At 46.5% G+C, this 13,115-nt stretch overlaps 1 protein-coding gene across 1 annotated transcript in view; it reads right to left on the reverse strand.

Moving 5' to 3' along the window:
• The window catches only part of ELL2 (elongation factor for RNA polymerase II 2), a 364,302-nt gene that overhangs the window by 170,293 nt on the left and 180,894 nt on the right, over nucleotides 1-13,115 (reverse strand). The window contains exon 3 of the mRNA XM_069627653.1: nucleotides 8,410-8,531. Coding sequence (XP_069483754.1) covers nucleotides 8,410-8,531 — 122 coding nt within the window. The remainder of the gene's footprint in view (nucleotides 1-8,409; nucleotides 8,532-13,115) is intronic.

Consider the following 13,115-nt stretch of genomic DNA (forward strand, 5'->3'; position numbering starts at 1 on the left):
AATTTTGGAAACGTGCCTGGACTGGCAGGCTCATCTCCACAAGGTCGTGGATTAATTGGTTAGTTCCAACACAGCAAAAATACAATTACCCAATGATAAAAGTGACTGTCCAGTCAAGGTTGTATAAAATATCTACTTTATTACTACTACAGCGGACAGTTCTAGCAAACTACAAAATACAACCCACTCTGTAAAAACACAGGGCCGTTTCATGAACGAAAGGTATGCACTCTGGATACTGACAGGAGGGTGGTTGGTAAATAGGATATGAAGTTTCTAAGCGCAGACCTGGGGATCGAACCTGTGGTTCTCCATGTCGTCTTGCTTTCAAGTAATCAGTCTTCCTGTTTGAGGTTATTGGGTTCCAGCACCAAGGGGGCAAAGGGTCGTAACAGCGTCTAGGGGCCTTTGGAGAAAGACCAGAGGCGGGGCAGAACCCCAATGTACCTTGTGATAAAGAGGTTTTTGGTGCTCAACAGCGTCAAGGTGGTTCCAAGATGCTTCACAGTCCTTGAGACAGTTGGCGGCAGGCAGTTCGGCAAGCAAGGCTGGACGGACATCTGCCGGCTGTCCGGCGCGGCAGCTTGGGCCAAGAATCATTGTCTGGTCTAGGTTGGCGGATCTGGAATGCTGGTTGAGGTGGCTCGGATGGCTCTTGTGACTGCGTATGACAACAGTTTTACTTTATTCAATTTATAACACTTCCTTGAAGCCTGAGGCGTGAGGGTGCAAAGACATGACAGACAAGACATAAAACCTAACAGAAGTAGCAATGGATCAGAGGGGGATGTGGGGAAGATCAGAGCAAAGGGTGTGGAGGTACCGAGTCAGCAAGATGGATACAAGAATATTAGTTTAGTAGCAAAGATGAGTCTTGAGATACTTCTTAAACGAGGTGACGGAAAGTTGCTGACAAAGCATAGGGCGAAGCAAGTTCGAGTTTAGGGGCTGCCATGTAAAACGCCCCATTCTCCACCTTCTTAAGTTTGCAGCGTGGTAAAGATAGCAAGTTCTGGTTGCTGGCTCTAAGAACCCTGGGATTGGATTTGCCTAAGATTTGATCCAGTAGGTATTTGGGCATTATGCCAAGCATACATTTAAAGGCAATTGTGAGAATTCTGAATCCAACCCGGGCCTCAATCGGTAGCGAGTGTTAGGAGCGTTGAGCTTCCGAGATGGTCGCACTGCCAGGCCAGTGACGACACGGACTGGTCCATTCTGGACTACTTGAAGTCTTAAGATCAGTTTTTCCTAATCCGGCTAGAAGGCTGCCACAGTAGTCTCTCTTCGCCCCAACTATGGCTCTTCCTATGGTCTCGGCATTTGCCTGGAGAGGTATGGGGTCTCAGGTGGGACAGGAGTGTTAAATAGTAAGTCGAGGCGGAGATGACACTACTAACATGAGCTCTCATGTTGAGGGACTGGTCCAAAACGATGTTAGGCAGAAACCTGTGCAGTTCCCTTAGGGACCACTGCAAAACGTTTTAGACTACAGGAGTAAGCAGTAAACCCAATTGGTAGCAGTCTGCACCACCCAGATTTACCTGGTAGCTGTGGCTGAGCAGTCAGACTTCTCTCAAGAAGAGAGAGGCAGTATATATAGTATACAGAATAGGGCTAAAAATACAGTAGCACAAGCAAACACTGACCAGAGCTTTGGTATAAAAGTACATCATTATTTAAAAACACACTTATAAAAATACACTGGCACTAATATGTCAAGCAAGTTCAAACAGTCAAGTATATACATCTCCCTAATTAATCATTCGACAAGTCTAGGTTAGGTCACCACTTATTTAGCAAAACAGGTGAGCACGTAACCGTAGATGGCACTCCAATAATTATTTAAAAAGGGAGAGAAAAGGTAGAGTAGGAAAATAAGACAGTACCAACACTTAAGAAACCACAGCAAGTCAAGAAAGGCAGGGTCTACTGTAGAGCAAAAAGTTCATAGGTCAGGCCCACTCTTGCAGAGAGCAGGGCGGAATGTGCCCAAGATCACAGTGGAAATGCACTCAAGGTCTTTGCAGAAAAGTCAAAAGAGGTTGGATCAGTTCAGAAAGGCAAAGTTAGCAGCAGCAAAGCTGCTGGGGGACTCACTAGTTTTGGGAAATTAGCAACAGAGAATTCTCCCTAACAAACGACACCTAATATTTTTCGGTTGGGGAGCAATATCAACTAGACCTAGCCTAAATGATTTAAACATCGGATCCAATTTGGCAAGGTAGTTTGTGTTGCCCACAATCATGAGCTCAGTTTTGCTTTTGTTTAACGCGAGATTGTTGGCCATTATTCAATTTTCAATAAGGGCAAAAATTCTGTTAAGCTCTAGTTCATCCTGAGAATGAACACCCGATAGTTTTACTAACACCTGGGTGTCATCAGCGTAGAGAATGAAATACCTTCTTCCTCAAGCATCTTAAAGAAGGGAGCTGTGTATATGTTAAAGGCAGGGAGAGGTACTGGCGCCCTGCGGCACCCCAAAGAGAACTGGGATTCGATCAGCGTCAGACTACCCGATGCAGACTCTAGTTTGTCTGTTGGCCAAGAAAGAGTTAATCCATGATGCAGCGGAAGGGGAGAAATTGGCCACCTCATCCGTTCTAGCTACCAAAATCGAGTGGTCAACCAAATCAAAAGCCAGGGACACGAGAAGAGTTGGTAGGCCTTTATCCATGTTAGCAAATAAACGTGACTTGAGGTCTAAAAGGGAAGTCTCGGTGCCATATCCCTGCCTAACACCCGACTGGTAGATATTTAGGATGTTATTCTGGTTCAGGTGGGAGGCTATTTGTGAGTAAGCCACTCAAGTATTTTCAAAAGAAATTGTGTTAGTGATTGGGCGATAATTAAGTGGGTTGTCGGGGGAGAGTCCAGGCTTCTTGAGAATGTGCGTGATCCAGGTGGTTTTGAGGTTATCTGGGATACAGCCCTCTTGTAAGGAGGCATTAACAAAAGTACAAATCGCTTTTATCAGCAGGAGAGGGCAAGATTTTATGATTAAAGAGGAGCAGGGATCACGTTTACATTTAGTGGGCTTAAGTTGTTCGATGGTAGATTTTAATTCAGCCTCTGAGATTGAATGAAAATTAAATTAAATTCAGTAATTGAGGGATTTCTAATAAATGGTTTACCGTGTGCCGATCCTGGGTTTACGGTCTGCTTCTGAATAATATCGGCTCCAACGCCAAGAAGTTTATTGTGCATGCCGTTCTGGATTTGTAGACACCAGGAGTTGTCTAATGATGGAAGTTGTCCCTGTGGCTCAGGAGTAGATTCTGCATCTTTTAAGATCCTAAACAATTCTTTAGTGTCAGATTTAGCGGTAAGTATCCGATTGTTATGGTCAATTTTTTTTGCGGCTGTGAGCTCAGATCTATAGGCCTTGAACGAGGATTTATATGCATCCAAATTGAGGTGGTTAGGATCGGCTTTCCATTGGTTAAAAAGCTTGGCTGTAGCCGATTTGGACTTTTGAAGGTCCTTAGTAAACCAGGAATTGTTTATTAGGGCCAAGTGATTTTCTGGACTTGGCAGGAGCTAGTGACTGGGAGATGGAGGCTAAATTAGCCATAAAGGTTGGAGGACATATCCAATAAGGTGGTATGTGCTGAGAAATTAATTGCAGGGTTGAGAAGAGGTCCAATTTTGGGCCAGATGCGGTTCAAGGATTTTAATGTCTCGAAAATGTCTTTAAAAAATGGAGCGTGGATGATGCTTGTGTGGCACTCCTAGCTTCTTTGCATGGCTCATATCTTTTCAAGGTGGACGGGCCAAAGCTCAGGAGGGCGATTGCAGGCAACGGTCTCGTCCTTTGTCCAGAGACTCTCCGCCACTTCCCACCTAGGAAGCTTGCTGGCAGAACCTAGCAGGGCATGCTGTGTGCTGGCCGGGTACCAGTTCTTGAGCTGCTGGATGGGTCCTCAGAGTCCCATCTCCCTCTGTTCCCTGGCACATGTTTAGGGGAGGGACCTTGCTTCCCTCTTTGAACTCATGACCTTTCTTCACTGGCAGAAGATGTAAGGTACACTGTCCTTATGCCTTTTGAAGTCGGATGACCTGCTAAGTGGGGGGGTAGGGGGGGGGGGGTTTCACCCAGCTTTGCCAAATGGGCTTTAGTGATTGTGCAGGCTAAGCCCACCTTAATGAACCAATCCTGGTTCCCCACCAACAATCTTCTGTTAAACATGAGGTCAGGACCAGAACGCTCTGCAACAGGACAGACAAGGGGTGACAACATATACCCATCTTCCTGTCTGTTGTAGATCAAAGTGTCTCTTTGGTTAACTGAGCCCCCTGACTTGATTAAAGTGCAGGTTTCCCTTCAAGTCTGTGGCGAGAGTAGACTTCTCGTCTCCGCCAAATCACAATTCTCGCCTCTGAAAGAGGTCTGCTCTACAGTGACACCTGCAGTAACTGCTGGACCCAGATAGGCCATTAACTGCCTTTCATACAGAGGTGGGAACTAGCTTCAAGTTGACACATTGCATACCAAAGGGTTGTTAGTCCCTGCCTTCCTGTTGTCTCTTCTGGCAACCAAGCCTCTCAGGCTTGCCTCAATCATCTTGTTAGTATGAACTACCACCAGCCGGAGTAGACAATAGGAAGTCATATCCATCGAGCCTTTGATATTTAAATGAGGCTGCTCATGGCTGGAGGAAGATGTGCCTTCCCCCTTCTTGGAATGCTTTGATGTACCCGGGGCAGTCACATTTCAGCTGAATAGGACAGGGGAAGATAAAGCCTACAGGCACCGTCTTTCCGGAGTACACGCGGCTATTGTGCGGAAAGCAGATAAAGTGTGCAGAATGGCCTCGCACATTTCTTGGAGGCTGAACTCCCAGCTTTCATTTTTATTATTTTTTTTAAAAAAAATAAAAAAAAGTCCAGGCGAGCGCATTTTGCCAGTGTAGATGGTCTAATAACTCACAACCTCACTTTGCTCGGGCCCTTGACTTGGGTGGCCGGCCTTACCAACAGGGCCAGTCCACCGTCCTGGGTAATATCGCCCCAGTATACACTAGCCCAGCTTTTAAAAGTAGAATGCAAAAAAAAATCTGGCTCCATGGCAATCATTCATAAAGCTAGTCACTTAATATTGTGTACTGACATGACAGTTTACTTTTGAATATTGTAAAAGCGTTTAGAGAGCGGATGTTAAATGTTGAAGTATTTGAATATTCCCATCTTTAAAAACTAATGCAGTAGAAATGGGCGTTTAAATATTGGTATCTTTGGGGATTCAAATGTGACCAGTGGTACAGTTCCTTTTGACAATTCACATATGTTCATTGATGTATTTATACAGCGCCTTACACCAAGGCGCTGTACAATAGAACAACTTAATACAAACTAACAAATAACATTGGGAGAAAAAATTACATCTTAAATCATTCAAAACAGTGCAAAGAGCAATTAACTGAGGGAGTGGAGTGGGAATAGGATTGTGAGGGGGCAGGAGAAGGATAGAACGAGCGTAAATGGAAGGGAGAGAGTGAAATAGGAGAGGGGAGATGAATTAGATGAGGGAAAGAAGGAGGGAGTGGAGCGGGCGGGGGGGGCTTTCAAGGTGGGGAATGGAGGAGGGATTTAAGGGAAGTGCGAAATGAGGGGAGGCCATGGAAGAGCGGATTGAGAGGGGGAGAGAGTTCCAGTGCAGAGGAGCAAGGAGTTGGAAGGAGCGGAACCGGGAGGAAGCGCAGGAGGAGGTACAGTGAGAAGGAAATGGTCAGCGGAACCAAGGGAGCGAGAGGGGGGGTAAGGAGACAAAGGGTACGAACAGCAGAGTGGTATATGGATTTAAGGGGGGCAAGCTGAGATGCGGGAAGTCCCAATATTAGAGAGGAGCAGTAGAAGAGGCGGGAAAAGATGAGGAAATTAGGAGTTTGGTGGCGTGGAATGTGAGGGAGGGGCGGATTTTGAGAATATTGTAGAGGTGGTATTGGCAGGTGCGGGAGGTGAGTGAAATGTGATGTGAGAAGGAGAGAGGAGTCAAATAGAACGCCTAGATTATGAGCATGGGTGAGATAGGGAGATTGGAGGGAGGAAAGTGGATGAAAGGGGGAGGAGAGGGCGGAGGAAGAGTATTAGAAGGGAAGAAAAGGACTTCGGTTTTATCATTGTTAAGAGAGAAAGCGGGAGGACATCCAGTTCTTGATGGCTGTGAGACAAGAGGAGAGTTTAAGGTGGAGGTCAGGTGTGAAGGAGGAGAAAGAGTTGAGTATCATCCGCATAGAAGTGATGGCGGATGCCAAAGGAGGAGATAACAGGAGCAATGAGGGAGGTATAAAGAGAGAAGAGGAAAGGACCAAGTACAGAGCCTTGAGGAACAACGTAAATAAGAAGGAAGGAAGGAGAGGTCTGGCATCCCCATGAAACAGCAAAGGAACGGGAGGAGAGGTAAGAAGATAGCCATTTCAGAACAGGGCCTTTGAAGCCGAAGGAGGAGAGAGTGTGGAGCAGGAGTGGGTGATCGACAGTGTCAAAAGCTGCAGAGAGATCAAGGAGAATAAGGATAGAAGATTGCTTGGCATGCTGAGCAGAGCGGAGAGAGTTGAGAATAGAGGAGAGCAGTTTCAGTGGAATGTTTGGGAAGGAAGCCAGATTGGAAGGGAGGAAGGAGAGCGGAAGAAGAGACGAAGGAAGAGAGTTGAGTAGGCAAGGCGCTCAAGGAGTTTAGAAAGGAAAGGCAGAAGAGAGATAGGTCTGTAGTTAGCGGTGAGAAGTGGATCAGCAGAGGGTTTCTATAGAATAGGAATAATCGTTGCATGTTTGAAAGCAGAGGGAAAGGTAGATGAGGAAAGGCAGGAGTTGAAGAAAATGGTGAGGTAAGGGATAAGAAGAGGGTAGATCTTGGGGATGAGAACGGGGGGAGAGGGTTAAAGTGGGCGGACGTGGGGTGGGCTTTGGATAGAAGGGAGGAGACATCAGAAGGGGAAACCGATGAAAAGACAGACATAGTGGAAGAGGGAGGAGAGTGGGGAGGAGGAGAGAGGGAGTCAGAGAGGGAGTTAATTTTTTGGCAGAGTGTGATGATTTTGGAGGAAAAGTTGGCAAAGTCACAGGGAGAAAGTGTGGAATTGGATGAGGGATCAGGAGTAGGAGGAGAAAGAAGGCGGGAAAGAGTTTGAGAAATCCGATGAGGATGAGAGGCTTGAGAAGGTTAGAGTAGTAGGAGGACTTGGCCGTTGCAAGGCAAGAGTTGTAAAGTGCGTGGTAAGAGAAGTAAGAAGTTGGATTAGAAAGCGAGGGAGTTTTGAGCCAGAGTCTTTCTAATAGCCTGAGAAGGTGCCGCATGGAGCGGAGATGGTAGGAGGTAAGCCAGGGTTGAGAAGGTTTCCGAGTAGGGCGAAAGAGAGAAAGGGGTAAAGTTGGTCAAGGGTAGTGGAGATAGAAGATGAAAGGGAAGAGCATCGTCAGCAGAGAGTAATGCAAAGTCTTGGTGAGATGGGAGAGAAGAAGAGCAAGTGTCATAGAAGAGGGTAGTGTTAAAGTCACACAGGTCACGACATGAGTAGATTGGGGGTATTAGTGGGTGGTGAGAGGAGAAAGGGAGAGAGTAAGGCATGGTCAGAGAGATAAACAGGAAGAGAAGAGACAGGGGAGGAGGGATAGGAGGAGTTAAAGATGAGGTCAAGAGTGGAACCAGAGGAGTGAGTAGAGGGTGAAGGAGGGAGGGAGAGGAGTTAGGAAATCAAGGATGGAGAGGAGAGAAGATTGGGGGGGGGGAGAAGGAAGATGGATATTAAAGTCGCCAAGTACAATTAGAGGAGAGGGAGTAGAAATAAGTGAGAGGAGGTGATCCAGGTCTTCAAAGAAGGAAGAGAGGGCCAGGGGGCCGATAGATGATCAGGAAGGAAATAGGGTGGGGAGAAGAGAAGGACTTGTAGAGGAATTCAAAAGTAGGGAAAGAGGGGAGAGTTGGAGATGAAGAGGAGACCGACGCCTCCACCACGACCAGAGGTGCAGGGGTATGGATGAAAGAGGAAGACAAGGTTAAGGAAGCAGGGACAGGTGTTATGAGGTGGAATCCAGGTTTCCGTTAGGCAGAGGAAATTAAGGTTAAGGCGAAAGAAAAGATCAAGGGTAGCTGCGGTTTTGTTGCAGATGGATCTGGCGTTCCAGAGAGCAATGTTCATGAGGGCAGAATGACTGGCTGTGGGGGGGGGGGGGGTAGAGAAGGTTAGGGCGGTGAGAGAAGGAGGGTGGGTGGATGGGGGAGTGGGGGATAGGATAGTGAAGAGGACTAGGCATAAGGAGGAAAGAGGAGAGTCTTCTCCTCAGGTCTTCAGTGAAAGACATGTTTGAAGTAAAAGTGCAGTGGTTGAAAGAGGAACTAAGCCACCTGTATTGGTTTAATCTAAATCGTTAAGCACCACCACAACAACAAAAAAGTACATGTTCACTTACCTTGAGACAGTTTGTTGCACGCAGTCAAAACTTCCTTGAGGATTATCTTTGCCAACATTGGATATGTAGAAATTGAAGTTGTGGACTTCAGTGGGACAATCTGTTTTGGGAATTTTCACACGCTGAAAGAATAGAGAAAAATGCAATAAGTCCACAGTGGCCAACTTTTACAAACCTTTATCCACAGTGCAACCATAGTTATTTTTAAAACCTCTGACGGACGTAAACTATTGATTTTACTGCCACACGGCAGCGGTTTTGATTAAACGGCCGATAATGAAGGAAATGCTTGTTCATTTTACAGAGTAAAACCATTGGGACTGCCTTGAAAGCAACAATGAGCACAGAGGCAGAATTAAAGCAGTACAAGTATTCCCATTACCCTTCCCCCGCAGCACCTCTGCAGGTCAACTAGAAAACCCAAACAACTTTCAGAAGTTTAGCATTGCTCGGGGGAGAAGGCACGGTGGCGGAAGGACATACAAACCGGTCTTCCAACTAGGAATAAAGAGTCCTTTATGCTCACAGAAACCAACATCAGATTTGGCGCATGCAGGGAGTTGGGGGTTTACACTGGCCTTGCAGAACGCTTGAAAATCTAAAGAACTGTTAAGCCACGGGAATTCGCACTAGTCAGTACACATGTCAAAACTTATAAAAAGGAGTTTCCTGTACCCAGTTAAATAAGGTCTCACTCATAAGCTCTCTAGTCTGACCTCAGGCTTGAGCTGCAAGGAGCGGTTTCAAAATGCTTGTAGCTGGAAGCTGCAGGGCTGCAAATACCACGACCACCTTGGCCTTTCCAGGTCAGTCCTCCCAATCATCTTTGGTAATTTTCCATTTTAAGGACTAGTCCTTTCACTGCTTCATTGCCCGTGGAACCACTACTTCTGAAAAACGTGACATTAGATCTACCCGCAAATCAATAATGTTACAGTGTGATCTGGTGGGAATTTGCAGAGTTTCAAACATAGCCTGCCGTTCCTGGGGCTCCATAACCTCTTGGAACCATGCCATTGGCCCAGAAACCTCTGGTTTGCTCCACTGGTTTAATCACATCTCCTTGCACTTTTGCAAGCATCCTTTTGAATTTGGGTGCTTATTCCGACCTGCCAACTTCTAGGTTTGCTGGACATGGCAGTTGGTAAGCTGGTAAGCAGGTGCAAGTGTATGTAGGCCATGTGACCCTTAAGCCCCACCCACCTGAGCCCTGCCCCATTCATCCTTCCTCAAATCTTCGATCAAGGGCGTCTCTCAACCAGGCAATTGAAGTCAACGGCAGTTGAAAAAAAGGCAAATCCTATTTGGACTGGAGTGACCCAGGAAAAGAACCTTTGCTCCTCTAACAGGTATGCTCCCTTCGATATGACCCCCTCCCCGCAAACCCCAATCCTAACAGCTTATCACTACCATCAGTTTCACCAGGAACAAATCGCAGCAACCTCACCCGCGTCATGTACCCCCCCCCCCCCATCAGCACTCCATCATCCATCACTACACAAACTGATGGTCGCCAATTTCCACTCAGCAATCAACCATGCAGATTATTGCCGACCTCCACACTTTACTTGGATGCCATCTTTGCTGCTGAGATCAAGCGGACATCAGCCTCTACCCACATCCTACATGTCATGAACCCCATCAGCTACAGAATTCTACAAGACACTTCAAACAAGATTGGCCTAGCAAGGCATAAAATAAGCGGTATCGCAAATTCCGATATAATTAAGCCCTTTTGCCATTTATGTTCATAATCATGTCGCAGTTACGACGATATGATTTTCCAAAACAAAAATGCTTCCTTTTAATGCCTGCCTCTGCACAGCATGCACTGCAGACGAGGCAGGCAGAAGCACCCGGGCTGGAATGAACACATTGCATCAATGTGAGCCCAGCCCGGGTGTGGCGTCACGTGAGAGGAGGATCTCCACACCGCGCCCTCACTCTACTCCGGCTTCCACGGTATCGAGGTTTGGGTGGGGGAGCGGGCCCTTTTTATTAATTTATCTGTTGGGTGCAAGTGGCTTATAATCGGTCTTCTGCCCTTTCGGGCAGGAGAAATATTCTCAGCCACTTACACCCAGCACCTGCCGTAATAACGCAGCCTTTTGCTCGTAGATGGCCTCTTCTACAAGCACAAAGCTGCATTATTACGGCGGGTGCTGGGTGTTAGAGCAGGCGCTCTCTAACACCCAGCACCCATACCGGTCTACGTTTTGAAAATCAATATTCCTGAGATTTATGCCCTGCCCACAGCGAGTCATACAAAACCGCGCTCTGACCAAGTGTCAAAAAGGTAAACTAAATGTGATGCAACGCCAGAAATTTGCGGTTCAAATTGAAACATGCATATTTCATTAAATTGCCTTTTCACAACCACCCAAATTGCATTGGATAAAAGGCATTCGCCTTCCGTAAAATCAACACTTTAAAATGTGCACATGCAAACTCCAGGAACCAATACAAAGGTTTTCCCTGAATTTTGCAGTACCGAAATTGGACATTTCACCTTAGTTTCTCATCAGGTTAGGTAGTGGGCACAAGGGACACTGCCCCCCCCTTCCCCCCCCTCCTAGCTACGCAACTGGTCAGTGACGGTCATTAAATAAAAGCACATTATAGATGCCAGGGTGCAGGACCAGATATAGAACCGTGGAGGGGACTGTGTGCCCACCGGCCTCCCCACTGCTGATGGTGAAAACAGTGGGGCAGGGTCAGACTGGGGCATACAATTGTCTTGGGCACCAACCGAAAAAGTGCTCCAAAGTCAATTAATTCCTTTTGTGACATTGAATAACCCAAGGGGGAGGTGAGGCAAATTGTACATTTTAATTCAGCAACACTGGTCAAAACTATTGGGCAAGTTTTATGAGTTACTGGACTCCAGTAACTCAAACTGGCCAAAAAGGTGGCTCACTCTGACCCAATATATATATATATATATAAAGGCCCACACAAGCATTTTGCGTTCTTGGTTAAGCCATGGGCCTATTGCCCTTCATAGGCCAGTCCGAGCAACCTGTAGTGGTGCATGGAGGTTAGCTGCCGAATTTATCACGAGGCAAACAGCCAGAGCCCGCAGGAAGCTTTACACTGGCCAGTTTGTGGACTGGAACCATGGGGGCAGTTGCTGCCCCCCCCCAAATAGGCTTGAGGCCTCACTTGTTTATAGGTGCAAGGCCCCAACGCTGTTTCCGATTGCTGGGCTGGGTGTTGGCAAGTGGCGCGCTGGCATTTGTTCAGCTGTCTATTCTCGAGGCCCCCCCGCTCCAGAGTGAGTGCATTGTTGTGGGTAGCCGGTAAATGAGTTGCTTTTTGCCTATTTTATAGGAATTGTTCTGCAGTGTAGAGGAAGATTAGGCAGAGAGGACCTCCCCACTTGATAACAGCCCTGAGAGGTAAGCCTAGCCCAACGTTTTATTCTGAAAATATCTTGCAGCGAACCTTTACATTTTACAGCCATTGCAATGATGTTATACTTCAGGAGGTACACAGAAATAATTTCTGCATTCTTGCCAATTCTATATCTTGGGGTACAACTAATTCTGGTGACATTCAATATTAGTACAAAATTGCTAATCAAATTAGTTAATTTGCTAATCAAAAAAATGTTAATTAGCAAAATCTTCTAATCAATTTTTGAAAACTAATTTATGCCTTGCGTAGGCCTCGACATCATACAGAAAGAATTATGGCCATGCACCCAACTGGACGTTGCCACCATTGGCTCTTTAGAAAACATATCCTGCCACTTCCCGCTCTCACCAACATACAGTCCTTTTCACCACATCTACAGATCACCCAAGCCAAACCACCGTAAATCGAAGATCACCGATTTGGTCACCACCACGTCTCATGTGGCAACCAAGTAAATTAAGGAAGATCTTGACTGCCTACCCACCACTCTGAACCTCTCAGCATACGAAAGATCCAATTCACAAGAAAGGTAATATCCCTGACATCACTATCCTGCCCACCCTGAACACAGATCCGCGCCCCCCCCCCCCCCTATTCTGCTCAACTAGTCAGACCATCTGGCAATCCTTAGATTAGTCACACTACTCCTCAAGTAAACCAAATCATGAACACAGCAAACAGGCCTTCCCATCATTCAAGATCTTCCCAGTGGAGGCCCAAACTCCACCTCAAATAGGTTGATCTACCACTGATTAACCAGGACTGTGATTCGCCAAGAACTCCCCACCCTCAGAAACTTAAACCTCCATACCGCAGGGAAACTTAACCTTCCACACCATGGTACACTCAGGAACTGAGCTTCAACAAACGATTAAAAACGAATTCACAAAATCGTGCAGCGCACATCCAACCTCGCCCTGTTCAAGGAACCCTCTTGCTGCATGCAGAATGATCACCACCGCCAAGGACACCCACTACCAAAACACCATAACCAAGGCCAACAATGAAAGCAGAGCCATCTTTAAAGTCATCAAGCACTGTCAAGCTTACATGACCTTCGATGCTGCACTGCATCGAAAAATTGACCAACACTTGATTCACCAACACAGACACCAATGTCACAAATAACAGTAAACAAACACCTGACAACTTTCTTAGACACTCAATATGGAAGACTTCACTGACACACTAGCTCGCTCAAGGTCACATCATATGCAGGCAAAAACCTCCCTGCCACTGTACTCCTCCCTTATATGACAATCAACAGCTCCCTAACTCAAGGCACCTTC

Source organism: Ambystoma mexicanum, chromosome 6p (assembly GCF_040938575.1).
Source record: "Ambystoma mexicanum isolate Mex_15411 chromosome 6p, UKY_AmexF1_1, whole genome shotgun sequence".
Classification (NCBI taxonomy): Eukaryota; Metazoa; Chordata; class Amphibia; order Caudata; family Ambystomatidae; genus Ambystoma; species Ambystoma mexicanum.